Source organism: Anthonomus grandis, chromosome 16 (genome assembly GCF_022605725.1).
Source record: "Anthonomus grandis grandis chromosome 16, icAntGran1.3, whole genome shotgun sequence".
Lineage (NCBI taxonomy): Eukaryota > Metazoa > Arthropoda > Insecta > Coleoptera > Curculionidae > Anthonomus > Anthonomus grandis.
Window position 1 is genome coordinate 19,352,497 of NC_065561.1, and position 20,896 is coordinate 19,373,392.

At 30.4% G+C, this 20,896-nt stretch overlaps 1 protein-coding gene across 4 annotated transcripts in view; it reads right to left on the bottom strand.

The window, feature by feature from the left end:
* LOC126745521 (probable multidrug resistance-associated protein lethal(2)03659) overlaps positions 1–20,896 on the bottom strand; it is a 59,721-nt gene that overhangs the window by 948 nt on the left and 37,877 nt on the right. For all 4 annotated transcript variants that reach the window (XM_050453399.1, XM_050453396.1, XM_050453397.1 and 1 more), the window contains exons 10-17: positions 18,261–18,530; positions 18,084–18,207; positions 17,877–18,027; positions 17,592–17,822; positions 13,048–13,273; positions 12,699–12,937; positions 11,442–11,757; positions 2,020–2,188 (exon numbers count right to left, since the gene is read on the bottom strand). In XM_050453399.1, the coding sequence (XP_050309356.1) occupies positions 2,020–2,188; positions 11,442–11,757; positions 12,699–12,937; positions 13,048–13,273; positions 17,592–17,822; positions 17,877–18,027; positions 18,084–18,207; positions 18,261–18,530 (1,726 nt within the window). The remainder of the gene's footprint in view (positions 1–2,019; positions 2,189–11,441; positions 11,758–12,698; positions 12,938–13,047; positions 13,274–17,591; positions 17,823–17,876; positions 18,028–18,083; positions 18,208–18,260; positions 18,531–20,896) is intronic.

The window sequence follows — 20,896 nt, forward strand, 5'->3', positions numbered from 1 at the left end:
CAGTAGGAATTGTTGAGTTTATTGTTTATTAAAAGAAATAAACTCGTTCCAGTGTTCTAGTATACTGCATTTACTGCAAATTTAGGTTTTACCCATAAACTAGTGGAAAAGAGTATAGGATTCAGTCAACAGCAATAATTTTTTTAAATAAAATGAGTAACGAAAAATTGGTGATTGTAGTGACTTAAAAAAATAATTTTAGTCCAGTTTATGTTTTAATACAAATTTTTCCTTGTGGTGTAAAGTGATCAGAAGCCACTAGTGGAAACTAGAGTAAAATCGGACCATTTTTCACTAGACAGTAAAGAGAGGTTTTTGTTTGAAAATTCGTAGTTCTGATCGGTTTGATTATTAACGATTAATATATTAATCGAATAACTATTTAATAAGTTAATGTTTTTATATTCATAGAAATGAGGTTATAGTGCATTATCGTTTTAAAGGTTGTCTTCCAGTGGAAACTAGAGTAAAATCGGACCAACTTCCATTGAGGAATAAAGCACTTTTGTGTTTATGCTTTGCTTGGAAATTCTTAATTTTAATCGACTAGAATAACATGGTTCAAACATGATTAAAAAAATATTTACTTAAAGTAGTGTTTTAATGTAGCCTTTTTATTGTAGTTTCAAGTGTTTTGTATGAATTAGTAAAAATTTGAGTATTTGAATGTAGTAAATTAAGTTAACAGAAGTAATTTTTTCAAAATAAAATTAGTCACAAAAAATAATTATGTTTTTTTTTTGGTGCCATTTGAAAAATACTTTTAACCAAACGAGTGTATTAATATATTTTTTTCCACATAGCGTAAAGTGTTCGTTAGTCATTAGTGAAAGCTGGAGTAAAATCGGTCCAATATTTCAGGAGCAATGAATTTTTGAATTGGTCAAGAATGCTGAAGTATACCGGTTAGACCAACGACGGTCTTGAGTGCGAAAATATTGCTAAAAATTATTTGTTGTTTATTTGTCACAATTGATCCAATATTTATTTACTTTTGCGTTAAATTAGTATATTTTTGAAGAGGCATAAAAAATAGTTCTGCTATAGCAAGTCTCTTAATGTAATTTTTTAGAGTGTTCTCTAGAAATCAGTGGAAACTAGAGCAATATCGGACCAAATTTTACCGAACACTGAACACTTTCGAAGACTGTTTTTGTTTGAAAATTCATTATCTTGATCAGTTTGAATAATAGTTTTTAAATATTTATTTCAACAAATAACTTTTCTATAATAGTTAATATAGTATTCTAGTGTATTTTTTATTTGTATCATCTCATGGTGTCTTTTAGTGTCAACTGGAGCAAAATCGGACCAATTTCCATTGAGCAGTAAAAACTTTTGGAAAGACGGGATTTGTTTGAAAATTCATGGGCATAATCATTTTAAATAATAATGTTAAAAATTGAATTTTTACAATAAATATATTCGTGTTCTAGTGTATTTTTTTATAGTGTTTTTATTAAGTTTCTTTAAGTGGGAAGTAGAGTGAAATCGGATCAAATTCCACTGAACAGTGAATACTGTCATAAAGACGGTCTTTTTTTTGAAAATTCACGGCTCTAATCAGCTTGAATAATATTTATTAAATAATTCAAAACCGTTTAAAAGAAATTTTCCAGGCCGGTATAAGTTCTTAAGTTGCCATAGATATGTGGATTACATCTAATCAGTAATCATTATTTATTGAAGAATTAAATAAAATACATATTCTACTGTTCATGACCTATGCAGCTCTTTATGAAAAATTGAATTTGTATACAGCAATTTTTGCGTTAATACAATGAAAAAAAACAAACAAAAAACGAATAAAATTAAATTCCCAGACCCAATAAATAAAATGAAAAAATACCAAGCAGTTCGACATCCAGTTAACAAGATGATTGTCAAATATAGGCACGTAGAAGAATTTCAGCTCGTTCGGTGTCTGTGTTGAGCGTTTTTATCATTTAATTACAGAAAATACTCGATTCAAGTAAATATGAGAAAATTGTTGAAATAATATATATAGAAAAAATGTACCTTTCTAGCAATCTCCGCTAATTGTTCTGCAGTGGCTTTTCCAGTCCCCTTGACTAATCCATAAAATACCCCTTCGATATTTTGTAGTAAAATGTGCGGATGGTCAAACTCGACGGCTTCCCCAGCATCCATCACTAATACTTTATCTGAATCCATCACTGTATGTAACCTGGAAATATATCATATTTCGCTATATATGCCTGGCAAACTTTGTTCTTGACTGCTGAAATATTCGTGTATTAACATGCAAGAGAAATGGATCGTCGTTAATATTGGATCTAATAACACAGTTTGTTTAATTTTATATAATTATATACGTTAACAAATATTTATTACAAAACAGTGGTATTAGTTTGGATATTATGGACGAAGAATGGTGAATTTTTAATAGAATTTCTTACTGGGCCAAAGTTTGGGGTGGGTGGGGGGGTAAGGGTTTTGTTGATGAAAAACAATGTTTTTGCAGAAAATATTTATTCAATATTTAATTTAATAGCACTGTTTATTTAAATTTGATATATTTTTTTATATAAATATTTAGTATAAAAATAGCATTATTAAATTAGATATTGGATAAAAAATTGTGATTTTTCAATAGAATTTCTTACTGGGCAAAAGTTTGAGGTGGGTGGGGGGCCAAGGGTTGTGTTGATGAAAAACAATGTTTTTGCAGTAAATACAGTTGTGGTTAAAAAAATAAGAGTGCATATAAAATTTCAAATCAAACTGAATTAGCTTCGCTATATGCTGAAATTTGCAAATAAAATACTATGCATTTTCTTCTGGTATTTAATTTGTTTACTTGATCAAATTTATAAATATACCAAGAATGCCTTATCTTTTAAAAGCAATTTTTTTTCATTATTGTTTAAGAATCTTGTGGACAAAAAATAAGAGTATTTCTTTATTGTAACTATTAGGTCTTTGTTTATTCAGATAAAAGATTTGTTTGTGATATTTTTCATAAAAACAAGTCAGTTTCAACAAGATCGTTGCATCGTGTTGGTAAATATGGGTCGCGCAAAGCATTGTAGCCCCGAAAAAAGGCGTCTAATTTTGCAATTCAGGAGTCAAAATAAATCCTACGCATTAAAAGATCACCTTGTGTAATCTCCAGGGTTTTAAAAACACAAAATGAAACGGAAAATGTTCCTAAAAATCGAGGCTGTCCAAGAAAAACCACACGGAAGACTGATAAGCTTATTGTACGCGAAGTCAGTAAACAACCTTTTTCCACATCTACCTCTATAAAACGAAACTTAAGCCTAAGTATTAGAACTAGGGCGATAAGAAGACGTTTGCAAGACTATAAATTATATCTGTTTTTGAAGGTGGTAGACAATGGTACAGTGAAAACATCTTGTCGAACTTGCATTGTCTTATTTATTTAATGTAACACGACGTTTCGGTTGTTTTACCGTTGTCAAGTGTAACCGTTATCAAGTGTAAACAAACCAGTTTACACTTGATAACGGTTGGAGATACTTACCAACCGAAACGTCGTGTTACATTAAATAAATAAGACAATGCAAGTTCGACAAGATGTTTTCACTTTTTTATAAATTATATGGTCGAGTGGCCAGAAAAGTTTCATTTCTAAGCAAAAGGAATATAAAACAAAGACTGGCATTTATTAAGAAACATTTTAATAAACATGTTCAAAGAAATTGGTGCAACATTTTTTTAGTGATGAGACGAAGATCAACTTATTCAAATAAGAAGGAAGAACATTAGTTAGAAGGAGGAAGAATGAAGAATATAATCCTAGGAACACAATAGGTACAGTTAAACATGGAAGTGGAAATATCAAAGTGTGGGGCTGTTTTTCCTACAATAGAGTAGGTCCCATATTTTGGATTAAAAACACCATGAAATTTATTTGGTTATCTTGGATAGAGTCATGCTACCAAATGCCAAAGAAAACATGCCTATAAAGTGGGTGTATCAACAAGATAACGACCCTAAACATACGGCACGGATTGCTAAACAATGGTTTATACAAAATAGGGTTTCGGTTCTGGAATGGTCATCACACTTGCCTGACCTTAACCCTATTGAAAACCTTTGGAAGGAGCTGGCAAACTTTGTTCTTGACTGCTGAAATATTCGTGTAATAACATGCGAGAGAAATGGATCGTCGTTAATATTTGATCTTTGAACACAGTTTGTTTAATTTTATATAATTATATACGTGTACATTAACAAATATTTAATACAAAACAGTGGTATTAGTTTGGATATTATGGACGAAAAATAGTGAATTTTTAATAGAATTTCTTACTGGGCCAAAGTTTGGGGTGGGTGGGGGGTAAGGGTTTTGTTGATGAAAAATAATGTTTTTGCAGAAAATATTTATTCAATATTTAACTTAATAGCACTGTTTATTTAAATTTGATATAGTTTTTTATATAAATATTTAGTATAAAAATAGCATTATTAAATTAGATATTGGATGAAAAATTGTGATTTTTCAATAGAATTTCTTACTGGGCAAAAGTTTGAGGTGGGTGGGGGGCTAAGGGTTGTGTTGATGAAAAACAATGTTTTTGCAGTAAATACAGTTGTGGTTAAAAAAATAAGAGTGCATATAAAATTTCAAATCAAACTGAATTAGCTTCGCTATATGTTGAAATTTGCAAATAAAATACTACGCATTTTCTTCCGGTATTTAATCTGTTTACTTGATCAAATTTATAAATATACCAAGAATGCCTTATCTTTTAAAAGCAATTTTTTTTCATTATTGTTTAAGAATCTTGTGGACAAAAAATAAGATTTGTTTGTGATATTTTCCATAAAAACAAGTCAGTTTCAACAAGATCGTTGCATCGCGTTGGTAAATATGGGTCGCGCAAAGCATTGTAGCCCCGAAAAAAGGCGTCTAATTTTGCAATTCAGGAGTCAAAATAAATCCTATGCATTTATTGCAAATGTGCTTAAAAGATCACCTTGTGTAATCTCCAGGGTTTTAAAAACATAAAATGAAACAGAAAATATTCCTAAAAATCGAGGCCATCCAAGAAAAACCACACAGAAAACTGATAAGTTTATTGTACGCGAAGTCAGTAAACAACCTTTTTCCACATCTACCTCTATAAAACGAAACTTAAGCCTAAGTATTAGCACTAGGGCGATAAGAAGACGTTTGCAAGGCCAAAAATTATATGGTCGAGTGGCCAGAAAAGTTTAATTTCTAAGCAAAAAGAATGTAAAACAAAGACTAGCATTTATTAAGAAAAATTGTAATGAACATTTTCAAGGAAATTGGTGCAACAGTTTTTTAGTGATGAGACGAAGATCAACTTATTCAAATCAGAAGAAAGAACATTAGTTAGAAGGAGGAAGAATGAAGAATATAATCCTAGGAACACAATAGGTACAGTTAAACATGGAAGTGGAAATATCAAACTGTGGGGCTGTTTTTCCTACAATAGAGTAGGTCCCATATTTTGGATTAAAAACACCATGAAATTTATTTGGTTATCTTGGATAGAGTCATGCTACCAAATGCCAAAGAAAACATGCCTATAAAGTGGGTGTATCAACAAGATAACGACCCTAAACATTCTGCACGGATTGTGAAACAATGGTTTATACAAAATAGGGTTTCGGTTCTGGAGTGGCCATCACAATCGCCCGACCTTAACCCTATTGAAAACCTTTGGAAGGAGCTGAAAAACCGAGTAGCTTGTAAAAAAACAACAAATAAGTAAGATTTATGAAAGGAAGTTCAGGAAGCTTGGTATTCCATCCCAGTTGAAACATGCCAAAAGTTGATCGATTCGATGCCACGAAGATGCGCAGCCGTCCTCAAGAATAAAAGTTATTCTACCAAGTACTGACTCGCTTATCTAATGCTGTCGTTTGTTCTGCGGTACATTGTAATTAAAATATTTTATGGCTATTTTTGAAAAATTCTCTTATTTTTTTGTCCACCGTAAAACGTGTAAGAAATAAATTATTTATTTATAATTACAAATTAAACTGGCAAAGAATAACGTGTATTTATTTTTTTATCACTAATGGCTGATATGTTGTACAAATATGAAATCGTTATTCTTTTTATTTCTATGTAACACAATATATTATTAGGAATATTCAAATAAAACCAGGCACTCTAATTTTTTTGCCCACCACTGTATGTACGCAATATTTAATTTAGTAACACTGTTTATTAATATTTGATATAATTTTTTATGTAAATATTTAGTATAAAAACCGCATTATTGGATTGGATATTATGAATGAAAAACAGGAATTTTTCAGAAGAATTTCATTAAATATTTGAAGTGTAGTAATTAAGTTTAAAAACTAAATACGTAAATCCTGTGTCAATTTTTTTAAATGCTAAAATTTTCTCCCTTTTGTGAACAGAATCATATACGATACACGTACTATTCATCTGCGGTAACTGTAACCGCGACGAAAGGGGGAAGAAGGCCATAAATACTGTAAAAAAACATTTCGAACTTGGTCTTGAGGCATTTTCAGTGGCGCACACTATCAATTAAAAAAATATTGGATATGTTACCTTTTTTCTTTCTACTAACCTGGTTTTTTTATTTTTATAACCAAGAATAAAAGCAAATGATTTTGTACACATATATTAATGAAAATTTTTTCTTAACACGATTTGAAGTAAATTTTTTAATTGTTTTTATTTTCATTATAAAATAAAAAAATTAAACAAAACACATGTTAAATTAAACACTACAATCTAACTTAAAAGACTTTATACATAATAAATAATAATGATAATAATAATAATAATAATAATAATAACGCTCAGTGCCAAATGAGCCAATAATATATATGTATAATTATTCAAATAATTTTCTCACTTAAATTTATACTAATAAACATAAAACAATTAACACAAAAAATTTGTCATTGTTTATTAGTCAGAATCGGGATCAATGTTTTCTTCTTCCCAATCGTCTAACTCATCAGAGCTAGTATCAATTTTATCATTATCCTCTTTTATAACTGAGTTTTCGGCATGTACTACAATGTAGCGATCACTCGAAATAATGTTTTCTGCCATTCCGAATAATCCAATAAAATTTTGCGCCGGTACAATAAAATCCATTAGTTTTTAATAATCTTCGCAGTGAGTCTCTTTCACATGGAAACTCAATTTCCTCCTTAATTTTCGCCAGCATCCTTCCTTAATGTGGTATTACTTTATATTCTGTATAAAATTTTCTAATAATTCTTCTTATTACGCCAAAATCAGCATGATCAATTTTTTCCAGTACTGATAATCTCTTACGTGTTTTTCCTGGAGTCGATAAAGGCTCTGTAGGGTCAAACTCACGTCGATGTTGATCTTCTTTTCTAATTTTAATTATAGTAGATCGCCCTACTCCACAATACATAGCTGCTCGTTCTGTTTTATTTTTAAGGGTAGCTTAAGAGCATTATTGGCACTTTCCTCGCCACCAATTCTTATTACATTAACAATATCACGAGTAACACATAACAGCCTCACGAGTTTGTCCTTCCAAAACTTTATTTTTTAAATGTTCCATATTACTGGCTAAGAAACCACGATTCCACGCAAAAACTAATATAAACACCAAGGAACAAAATTAACGCGTTATCACAAGATTATCAATAAATGAAAATTTAAACACTGCACACTTTTAGAAAAGGATGGGCGGTTCTAAAATAGTAGGTGTGTACCTATGTAGGTAAAAGACTACATTGGCAAAGTTTAATAAAAAAAAACGATTAATAACCCTGTCCCCAAATCATTTACCAATATGAATATATATCATAAATAATTAGATTAAAACATGTTTGGTTCAACTACTGTTATTAAATTAGCCCTTTAAGATATAACTGGTAAATATAAAAAGGATTAACGATAGGTGCAGGTCATAAGTTATTAATTATTTTATAAATATATTAAAGTACTAAATTTCCCTTTCCTTAATAATCCAACTATTATAATATACTAATAAATTGATAATTAAACTAATATATTACCTGCATATACATATACCATAATTTATGGGTAATTCTCAGTGGGTCTATTTTTTTCCTTATAACCTATTGAAAATATTACGGCTTTCGCGATATACTCGTAAAAATTCATTGTTAAACCTTAAAAAAAAGCACTGTTGTCAGTCCTAATTTTCTTTTTCGAAGATTCAAATAGAATAAAGTAAAAAGTATGCATAATATAGCTCAAATTGGCAACTCGGTTGAACTCAACTATTGCATTTTTAACATTCTTTTGCCGGCTACAGACTCAATAGATTAATAGTATATTCTACAGTTTAATAAATATGTCTTGACCATATATGGTTGATAAATATACCAATTTAAAAACTGTATTTTTAAACCTAGATAATGAAAAGTTTTCTAGAACCAAAAAAAAACATAAATTTTTACAAAACCAAATGACTTTTCTTATAAAAACCAAATTTCCACTTATTTGCGATAAAAAATGCATTGCGATAATAATATAGGGTTTTTTCACGTTTTACTTGAAAACTTTAAGGTTATGTAAGAAAAGTATAGATACAAAAACTATAGATTTCTTTATCACCTACAATTACTTTGAAAAGCATTTTTTTCTCAGGCAATTATTTTCTGTAAAATAACCGTTTTTCATTAAACCTACCCTTACCCCCCCACCCACCCCACATAACTTACCAGTAAGAAACTGTTTGCAAAAATCATTGTTTTCCTAAGTAATACGCATGAATAACAGCTGGTTTTGTCAATAATATCTAATCTAATAACACAGTTTGTTTTTTTAATTTTAATATAATTATGAATTTGGTAAAGGATAAACTACAGATTTATTTTGATGCTCATCAATTTGCCACATGTACTTCTGGGAAGTATGTCCCTCACTCAATATTTTTTATGCCTACTACTCTTCTAGAAATCGCAAATATTATAAAATCTTTACCAAACAAAAAGTCCACTGGACCTGAAAACGTTCCAGTGTCTTGAATGAACTTTCAACAATACTGTCTATAATTATCAATATCTCGGTAGAAAAGGGATTGTTTTCCAACCAGTTAAAAATATCAGTAGTCGTTCCAATCTTTAATAAGGGTGAACAAAGCAACATAGAAAATTATAGACCTATTTTTTTTTACAGTGTGTTCTCAAAAATTTTTGAAAAAGTGATTCATGATAGAACGACTGATTTTCTTAATGCCAATAGCGTTTTTTGCTCTAACCAATACGGCTTTCACAGAGGCTTATCCACAGAGAGTGCTGGAGTAGAAGTAACACAGCACATTTTTGATTGCATTGACGAAAATGAACATATAGTTGTATTGCTGTTTGATATCTCGCGAGCCTTTGATTCAGTTGACCCAGCGTTTGTGAGTGAGAAATTGGAGAGAGTGGGGATTAGAGGGAATATCAATTAAATATTTCGGTCATTTTTGACCGATAGGCAGTGTAATGTGAAAATATGAAATGAACAATCTGCAGATTTTGTGATAAACCTGGGTACACCGCAGGGTAGTATACTTGGACCGCTTATTTTTACAGTTTTTATAAATGACTTAGCAGAATTTATTAAAAGTACGAAGATCTTTATTTTCTGTGATGACACAACAGCTGTTATTTCTGATCCGGATTCGGTAAACTTACAACGCAAAGTCCAGTCATGTCTAACTGAAATTAATAATTGGTGTAAATTGAATAAATTAATGCGAAAACTGATATGGATGAAATATATTATAAATATAAAAAGCCAAATAAATTTGTTTTTAGTTTTGAAGGCAACTTTCTGTCGGGTTCAGAATCGTCTAGATTCCTAGGCATAATGATTGGCAAACACTTGAACTGGTCGGAACATATTAATATTGTATGTAAAAAATTAAATAAAAGTGTCTATCTTATAACTCAACCTAAAAATTCACTTGATATCAAAGAACTGATGAATGTGTACCTATAGCTCTGTTTACAGTCTATTGAGTTACTGCATAGTATTATGGGGTAGGGCCATGGATATAGAGAGAGTGTTTGTGATTCAAAAACGTATAATTAGGATAGACAGTCTTGTCGAGGAATCTTTGGGGAGAAAAAGATTTTAACAGTGGCGGGTATTTATATTTTAAAGGCTCTTCAAATTATATTTAAAAATAAAAGTAAACTGATTACATTGGGTGATCGACATCAGCACAATACTCGTGGTAAAAACAACTTACTTCTCACTAAGCGTACGCACCAATTTTATAAAAAATCTCCTTTGTATTCTGGAAGCCATCTTTTTAATTTGTTACTTACAGAAGTAAAATTGGCAAAATCGCTAGTTAATTTTAAAACTAAAGTTAAAACGCTGCTCTTCAGCGATGTTTTTTATACGGTTGGAGAGTTTGAAACCTTCTTAAAATGTTATAAATGTTAGAGTGTATACTGCATGCCAAATATGTGTTAACTTGTGTAATTTTATCAGTGTTAGAACTTTTTAATGTTTATTGTTTTATATATTATTTTATTTTTAATATATGTATGTTCATATATTTTGACAAATTCCTGAGTAAGGAATACCCATACATTTACGTCAATCGTATGCTGTTTCTAATATCTTAAACAATAAATGATTTTTGATTTTTTTTTAATAAATATATCTTAACCATATATGGTTGATAAATATACCAATTGTTTTAATTTAAAAACTGTATTTTTAAACCTAGATAAGAAAAAGTTTTCTAGAACTAAAAAAAAACATAAATTTTTACAAAACCAAATGACTTTTCTTATAAAAACCAAATTTCCACTTATTTGCGATAAAAAATGCATTGCGATAATAAAATAGGGTTTTTTCACGTTTTACTTGAAAACCTTAAGGTTATGTAAGAAAAGTATAGATACAAAAACTATAGATTTCTTTATCACCTACAATTACTTTGACAAGCATTTTTTTCTCAGGCAATTATTTTCTGTAAAATAACCGTTTTTCATTAAACCTACCCTTACCCCCCCACCCACCCCACATAACTTACCAGTAAGAAACTGTTTGCAAAAATCATTGTTTTCCTAAATAATACGCATGAATAACAGCTGGTTTTGTCATTAATATCTAATCTAATAACACAGTTTGTTTTTTTAATTTTAATATAATTATATACATATACATTAATAAATATTTAATACTAAAACAGTGCTATTAAATTATTGACGAAAAAGGGTGATTTTTCAAAAGAATTTCTTACTAGGCAAAAGTTTGGGGTGGGTGGGGGGGTTAAGGGTATGTAATGTAAATTTCGTGTCGATTTTTTTAAATGCCAAAATCAAAAATTTACCAATAAATCATTGAAGAAATATAATAAATTTAACAATAATAATATCTTGGGACGTTATTACACATTCCTGCATGTCTATATGACATTTCTATATATCTCAGGATTCTTTGAACCCTTCTCTCCCTCTTTAACTTGACCTACCTATGAGCAATAGTTAACACAGTACAATCAGCAAACTTCCTCCTTATGGTACTTTGAATGAGACCATCTGTTTTTGGATCCACGTTTGCGGTAGCTTCATCCATTACCAATATCTTATTATTGGCCAATATAGCTCTGGCCAAACAAATCAGTTGCCTTTGACCCAAGCTGAAATTCAATCCTCCCTCAGACACTTTACAGTCGAGGCCGTTTTTATTTTCTGCACACACTTCTTTCAGCTCCACCTCTTCTAGAACATTCCACAGTTCTTTATCGGAGTATTGATTAAATGGGTCCAAGTTAGAGCGAAGCGTACCTGTAGAGTAATAAGAGTTTGATTACAAGAAGTGATCTAGAGCAAATTTTATCCTTAAATGAACCTCACGTTACTTCGGCACGCAAGAAAAAAGTTTGCCACACGTGTATACTACTAAGAAAGTTCTGTATAGATTGGTGCATGCATATTTTGACAATTGACTAATAATATTTTATTATAAAACCTTTCTTAAGGTATTTAATATTAATTTATTAAGGATATCAAATAATTTTAAATCAAAGGAAAACAAATAATATTATGGTGTTAAAGATATTTTATACTGAAACCTAACAGAAATTGTACTTTAACAAGGATAACATTTGAAAACTCTTGTCCCACATCGCCTTGTATAATATTTAGCAATTTTTTTTTAATATAAAAAATTAGTACTGCTCAATAGAGCATTTTATGAAAATTATATTTAAATATACCTGAAGTGCCATCTTTCTCTGATTCATTGATAGTACTAACACTTCTCTACTCTTAAACCATCTGGGTGGATTATGGTAATTTTACTAGGAAAACATTTGTTTGAAGACTCTTGTCCCACATCGCCTTAAACATTATTTTGCATTTTTTTAAATATAAAAAATTTGTACTCCTCAATGGAGCATTTTATGAAAATCATATTTAAATATACCTAAAGCGCCATCTTGCTCTGATTCACTAATAGTACTACCACTTCTCTACTCTTAAACGATCTGGAGTTATTGTAATTTAATTGGGACATTTGTTTGAAAACTCTTGACCCACATAGCGTTCTATATCGTTGGTCACAAGTTAAAAAGAGAACGTTAGCTTTGTTCCTTCTTCCTCGTTACTTACTACAGTATTATTAAAATTGAGCAAAGGATTGTACGATGCAGTGCCGTGCGACCTATGTTTCTCTATGAATTTCTATTGCATTTTATTGATATAGGCTATGAATAATATCTACTTACCCGAAAATATGACTGGCTCTTGAGGTATAATGGATATCTTCGATCGTATAGTTTTTAAAGGAATATTGGTGGTACCAATGCCATCAATGAGTATTTTGCCTTCCAGGTCTGCCAATCGAAACAGTGCGGCCATAATTGAAGATTTTCCAGCTCCAGTTCTACCGACAATTCCGACCTTTTGTTTCGGACTTATTTTGAAAGTGAGATTGTTTAGCACGTAGGATTCATTTGAAGCATATCTAAATAATAGTTTATTTAATTAAGGAAGACTAATTGAAGAAAGATCTGAGTAAAGCCTTTGATTGAGTCGTTATTTGCAGATGACAATCGGAGTGTATATGACTCTTACCTTAGGTAAACCGAATTAAACTCGATTTGTCCATGTTCAGGCCAAGTTTTGCGTGGTTCCTTCTCGTTACGTTTGACCTCTTGCTCGATCTCCGTGTACTCAACGACCCGTTCAACTGAGGTCATGTTGTTCTCCAATTCACTCCATTGTCTCATTCCCCATTGGAAGGTCCCAGTTAGGCTCATCGCTTGTGTTATTGCTAAACCTACGTTAGCTCCAAAAGATTCTGGAAATCAACGTCGATTATAAGAGAGTATACAGGTATGGACAACGAAGGTTTGGGGTGCATAGTTAGATTTTAAGTGCAATGGTAAGTAATGGGAGAATCGGTGAAGCATTTAAGCTTAACGGTTTTTTTGCTTGTTATGGGGATTTTGGCACGCATGAGCAAAATTTGCCCGACGTGTATATTTTTTTAATAGCTCCTGTACTTTGACTAAATAACTTATTAAAGAGATTTGGAATTATTTCATTATGTTCGGTTTTGTTACTAATTTTAAGACACTAAAAGTAATTTCATATTTATTCCAGGCTTTTGGAATAATTTTTTAGTTTTATTCCAGGCTTGTGTCATCTGCAAAATATTTGACGTTAAAAATAGCAGTTAAAAAAGTGTCACCACGACATCCCTATTAGTAATGACAACGTTTGCATGATCTGCAATTTTTTTTATTTTACCAAATTTTAATTAATTTGTATATTCATCTCCTGAACTCAAAATACTTGTGTCGTCTGCGAATCTTCAGTTTTTTTCTCATTAACAGACATCGGCAAATATTTGACGTTAAACTATGACAGTTGCAACAACAATGTTTGGGTCATCCGCAAAATATTTAGCGTTAAAAATGACAGTTTAAAAAAAACGTCACCACGACAAACACGGTCAACAGTGACGATCCTAATTTGTTTTTCGTTCCAAGACATTTGTATCATCTGCAAATCTTTAATTATTTTCTCATTATCAATCATCTGCAAATATTTGGCGTTGAATTACGTTAGCTTAAGCAACAATATTTCTATCATCTGCAAAATATTTAACATTAAAAATAATAGTTTCAGAATGCTGTTAACTATGCCAAACGTAATTTGTTCTCTTCCCAGAACGTCTGCATCATCTGCAAAACTTAGTTAATTTTCATATTTATCATCGTGAACTCAAAATACTTGTGTCATCTGCAAATCTTTAGTGATTTTCTTATTATCAATCATTTGCAAATATTTGACGTTAAACTATGTTACTTGCAGCAATAACATTTGTATCATCTGCAAAATATTTGACAGTAAAAATGTCAACTCTCAAAAATGCCAAACGTAATTTGTTCTTTTTCTAGAACATCTGCATCATCTGCAAAATTAAGTTCATTTTCATATTCATCATCCTAAGCTGAAAATACTTGTGTCATCTGCAAATTTTTAGTGATTTTCTCAATATCAATCATCTACAAATATTCGACGTTGAACTATGCTAATTGCAGCAACAACATTTGTATCATCTGCAAAATGTTTGACGTTAAAAGTTTCAAAATAACGTCAACATGACAACCCTATCAGCAATACCGATCATAATTTGCTTTTCGTTCCAGGACGTGTATCATCTGCAAGTTTTTTTTTGGCCAATTTTAATTTATTTTTATATTCATCATCTTGAACTCAAAATGTCGTCTGCAAATCTTTACTTATATTTGACTTTTAAAAATGACAGTTTAAACAACACTGTTTGTGTCATCTGCAAAATATTTGACGTTTGAAATGCCAGTTTTAAAAAAGTGTCAACATGCCAACGTTATGAATAAAATCTTAATTTTGCTTGTATCATCTGCAAATATTTATTTATTTTTTCATTATGAGTCATCTAAAAATATTTGTCATTAAAAAATTACACATTGTGTCATCTGCAAAATATTTAACGTTAAATATGACAGTTTCGAAAAAGCATCACCATGACAACTCAGTCGACAATGGCGATCTTCACATTTGTTTTTTATGCCAGGACGTTGGTATCATCTGCAAATTTATTTATTTTTTTTTTATTTTGACTAATTTTAATTAATCATTTGCAAATATTAAATTTTTTTTTCATTATGAGCCATCAAAAAATATTTGTAGTTGAAAAATGACAATACTAGCAACAATGCTTGTGTCATCTGCAAAATATTTAACGTTAAATATAACAGTTACAAAAAAAGCGTCTCCACGACAACCCACGTCAACAATGTTGGTTTTTACTGGTTTTTCATGCCAGGACGTTGGTGTCATCTGCAAATTTATTTTTTTTTGTATTTTGACAATTTGAATTTATTTTGATTATCATCATCCTGACCACAAAATAGTTGTGTCATCTGCAAATTCTTAGTTTTTTGTCTCATCAGTCATTAGCAAATATTTGTTGTTTGTCGAAAAATGACAGTTTCAGCAACAATGTTTGTGTCACCTGCAAAATATTTGACGATAACAGTGACAGTTAAAAAATCCAGCAAATATTAATTTTTGGAAAATGACAGTTCCAGCCACAATGTTTGTGTCATCTGCAAAATATTTGACGTTACAAATTACAGTTTCATAAAAAGCGTCAATGTTGATTTACTTTTGATCCCAGTACAATTGTATCATCTGCAAAAATTATATTTTTTTGTATTTTGACAAATTTGAATTTATTTCGATTAACATCATCCTGACCTTAAAATGCTTGTCATCTGCAAATCTTTAGTTTTTTCTCATCAGTCATCAGCAAATATTTTTCGTTGAAAAATGACAGTTTTAGCAACAATGTTTGTGTCACCTGCAAAATATTTGACGGTAACAGTGACAGTTAAAAAAAATCGAGCAAATATTTATTTTTGTAAAATGACAGTTTCAGCCACAATGTTTGTGTCATCTGCAAAATATTTGACGTTAGAAATTACAGTTACAGAAAAAGCGTCAATATTGATTTGCTTCTGATCCCTGGACGTTTGTGTCATCTGCAAATCTTATTTTTTTTGTATTTGGACAAATTTCAATTTATTTTGATTATCATCATCCTGACCACAAAATACTTCTGTCATCTGCAAATCTTGTCTCATCAGTCATTCGCAAATATTTGTTGTTTGTTGAAAAATGACAGTTTCAGCAACAATGTTTGTGTCACCTGCAAAATGTTTATGTCATCTGCAAATCTACTTTTTTTCTCATTATATCAGTCATCGAGCAAATATTTATTTTTGGAAAATGGCAGTTCCAGCCACAATGTTTGTGTCACCTGCAAAATATTTGACGATAACAGTGACAGTTTAAAAAAATCGAGCAAATATTTATTTTTGTAAAATTACAGTTCCAGCCACAATGTTTGTGTCATCTGCAAAATATTTGACGTTACAAATTACAGTTTCATAAAAAGCGTCAATGTTGATTTGCTTCTGGTCCCAGGACGTTTGTATCATCTGCAAATTTTATTTTTTTTGTATTTTGACAAATTTGAATTTATTTTAATTATCATTATCCTGACCACAAAATACTTGTGTCATCTGCAAATTCTTAGTTTTTTGTCTTATTTCAAATTTATTTCAAATATATTTTAAATTTATGTTTATATTCATTCAATGACAGCAATAATCTTTGTGTTATCTGCAAAATATTTGATGATAATAATGACAGTATCAAAAAGAAAAAACCGTCAAAATGACAACCCTGTCAACAATGCCAATTTTAGTTTGCTTGTCATTCCAAGACACTTGTATCATCTGCAAATTTTTAATTTTTTTTATTTTGATAATTTTAAATTAATATTTATGATCCTGAACTCAAAATGTTTGCATCATCTTTATTTATTTTCTCATTATTAATCATCGGCAAATATTTGTTGATGAAAAATGAATGTTTGTGTCATCTGCAATATAAATTAAAAAAAACCGTGTTAAATACAACGTGAACCCTACCAATAATGCCGATCTTAGTTTTGTTTTTCGTCCCAGGACATCTGTATCATCTGCAAATTTCTTTATTTTTTTATATCGACAAATTTTAGTTTACTTTCATATTCAATATTCTGAACTTAAAATGCTTGTCATCTGCAAATCTTGAGGCGAATACAGGTCGTAGAAAAACGACAGTTTCTGCAACAATGTTTGTAATCATCTGCAAAATATGTGACAGAATTTTAATCCATTTATAATTTTCTCAAGAAAACATATTCACTTCTTTATTTTTTCTAACAGTTGAGAAAGAGATAAATAGATTTCCTCTTTTTTTTGGCTTCAATTGGTTGGCCTAAATTATTAACTACCTGAGGAAACTGTAATGCAGTTTTAAAGTAGTTATTTAATTTTTCCAGTGCAGTGGTCATTTAATAGCTTCTTTCAAGCAGTTGAGTAAGAGATCAAAAAATCATCACTATATTTGTCTTTAAGAAATAAATAAATTTTTTCAACAGTTTTACCGATTCTAGTGAATTTACTTTATTGCATTGTCCTCTCTTTAAACCAGTTCAAAAAAAAAGGACGAACATTGCTAATACAGTCTTCTTTGAACAAAGTATCTATAACTCATAAGTGTTCATCAATGCTTACCATTTCCAATAAAAAAGAAACTGAGGGTCACCAAGGCAGCATAAATGATGCAATGAAAATCGAGCCAAAATCCAAAGGTCTGATTACAACAGAGAAACATGTAGAAAGCCGAACTGTGAACGTCTTGAAAGTGATCGAACTCCATTCGTAAGATCTCTTGGGCACCGGAGGCTCTTATGGTGGTGAGGCCTTGTAAGGAGGCATTTATGTGAGCAAATACTGGGCTCTTTGCTAAATAAATCACATTAGTACAGCAATTTTAGTCAATATAATAACCATACATACTAGTTGCTTCAATTCTCTTAATATTCCTGCTTGTCCTGAGAAAAACAGTTCGGTATAAATAGAACAGGAATCCGATCACGAATGTCGGTATCATGATCCATGGGTCAACCAAAGCGATTATTATAGTTACTGCTATAACATTAAGGGCCACCTATATATAAAAGAAATAATTAAAACATTATATTTAATATAAAAAATTCAACTCACTTGCATTGTATCTATCATCACATAAGGCAGCTTCTCATCAACTGCTCCTAGGTCCTTGGAAAACCTGTTTAGGACTCTACCGGAGCAGTTTGTGTTGAAGAATCTCATAGTAGCATTAATCACCCTAAAAGGACTTATGTGCCTACTTATTGACTCTTTTAATAAGGATGTTGTTACCTTGCGAACATGGTGTTGTGCAGCTCAGTTGAAGCCCTCATACAGAACGTAAAGAACGTTATGCTTCTTAAGACCGTGATAAGAATAACGGAGGTTATAATGGCCGAGTAAACGTAGAAGCAAATATTGGTGGTAAACAAGGCGTCTATAGCGGTTGCCCCTTTAATATCTCTTATGTCAATACGATCGTAGTTTTTTAAATAATCCTCGTCTTTGCTCGACTTGTATATTGTTTTGTTGTTTTGTTTTCTGGCCTGCTCCAGACTTATCCTAAAAAGAGAAAGTCAGACTAATGAGATACGGATGGAGAAAAAGCATTCAATACAATAAGAGTGAAAGAGACCATGAAAATGTACGTTCCTTTTCAAATAATACAATAAATTGTTTCGTTTTAATTTGGTAATAGACGCCTGGACTAAAAGAAGCAATAAATAAAGACAACGGTACATCATAGTGCGTTCGAGCAAGAGGGAATATTAGCCATGTGGCTCTTATGAATAGTCCGGGGATCCATGGTTGATAATTGCTATTTCGCTTCTTTTTACTAATACCCCAGGATTGAGAGTATTAAATTGCGACGGCTTATTGAGGGGAATCGAGGTATTTAATAATATAAAATATTGATTTGGTGATTGAAGAAGCACCTCAAAGAATTTCAATAGGTTAACAAGGTGAACTCAATAAATGAAGAAATGAGGACACAAGAAGTGATAGAAGCATCCCAAAGTCTTTGGACATCTAATAATAATAATCTTTATTTAGCATAAAAAAAGCTACATATAAAATACAATACATTTTTACAAAGTTCAATGAAATTATAATATTTTTGTAAACCCAGTATATTATAACCTTCTTTCATAAGCAGGAATAACAAATATCGAATTAATATATACGTGGGTCACTGCAAACCGATGATTTGACAAAACAAGTTAATGTAAACTATAAAAATATAATTATAAATATAATAAATAAATAAATAAATAAATAATATCTTTATTTAGCAAGAAGCTACATTCAATAAAAACATAGGTGAAAAATAAACTAAAAGTGTAAATTGGCTATAACTGTATCAGGACACTCCGGTTTGTCCATGGATGGTTTGTCATGGATCTCTAGTTGTACTTGTAAGGAAAAAGGACGGAACTACGAGATTTTATGGAAAAAAATAGGAAATTACGTCTGGATAGCTGCACAAATGACACCTGATTTATTATTATTGTTAAATATATATTTATTCAACGATTTTTTAGTAGATTTTTGGTATATTTACTATAGACTATATTCTAGTTACAAAAGGAAGAAAATTTCGGCATTTAAAAAAAATTGAAATGGATTTTACATGTCTAGTTTTTAAACGCGATTACTACAAATTAAATATTTTATGAAATTCTTTTAAAAAATCACTGTTTTTCGCCCATATTATTTAATCTAATAACACTGTTTTTATACTAAATATTTATATAAAAATTTTTATCAAATTTAAATATACAGTGGTAATAAATTAAATATTGCATATATATTTTTTGCAAAATCATTGTTTTCCGTACACACAATCCGTACCCCCCCACCCACCCCAAACATTTCCCCAGTAAATAATTCTTTTGAAAAAACACTATTTTTCATTTATAATGTCCAATCAAATAGCACTGTTTTTGTATTAAATATTTATAAAATATACATATATACATTATATAAAATTTAAATAAACAAACGTTATTCGTGCGTATTACTTTGGAAAACAATGATTTTTGAAAACAATTTCTTACTGGTAAGTTGTGTGGGGTGGGTGGGGGGGGTAAGGGTAAAATTAATAAAAAACGTATTTTTTTGCAGAAAATATTTGCTTAAAAAAATTCATTATAAGAAAATTATAGGTGATAAAAAAATCTAGAGTTTTTGTATCTATACTTGCCTCACATAACCTTAAAGTTTTCCAATAAAACGTGATAAAACCCTATTTTATTTCTCGAAAACAAGACGTATCGACATATGGTCAAGGTGTATTTATTCAACCGTAGAATGTACGTATATTATACATGATTCTGTTTACAAAAAAGACAAACTTTCAGCATTTAGAAAATTGTCAAGTGATTTACACATCCATTTACATATCTTTAAACTTGATAAAAAAATTATTTTATTTATTTCAGGCAGTTAATTGCCTGAATAAAAATGAAAAAATACTCTCACAAGAATTTTTAAAATGTATTCAAGCATTCTTGAAAGAAATCTGATTTTTTACCTACTTATTCAACACTATACACCTGGACTAAGGAGCAAAAAACGAACAGAAACAACCTTATATCATAGTGCGTTAGAGTGAGATAGAGAGAAGAAAGAGCCGACGCAGCATAAGTGCTTCATTCGACGTTTCACCACAGAAATAATCATCATCAGGAAGTTTTCTTAGTCTTTTAACATAAATGATCGATTTCCCAATAAACGTTATCAATGACTTGAATTGCCTGGCATGATTTACAAATTACTTCAGTTTTGTCGAAGAAATAAGAAATTTTATCGCTGGAAAAAATAGAGACAATTGCAGTTTCCTGGAAAAAACTAGAAATTACCTAAAATTTCTGAAATAATTAAGAAATTACTTCAAGGCATTTAAAAGGAAAATTTTTAGGATAAAA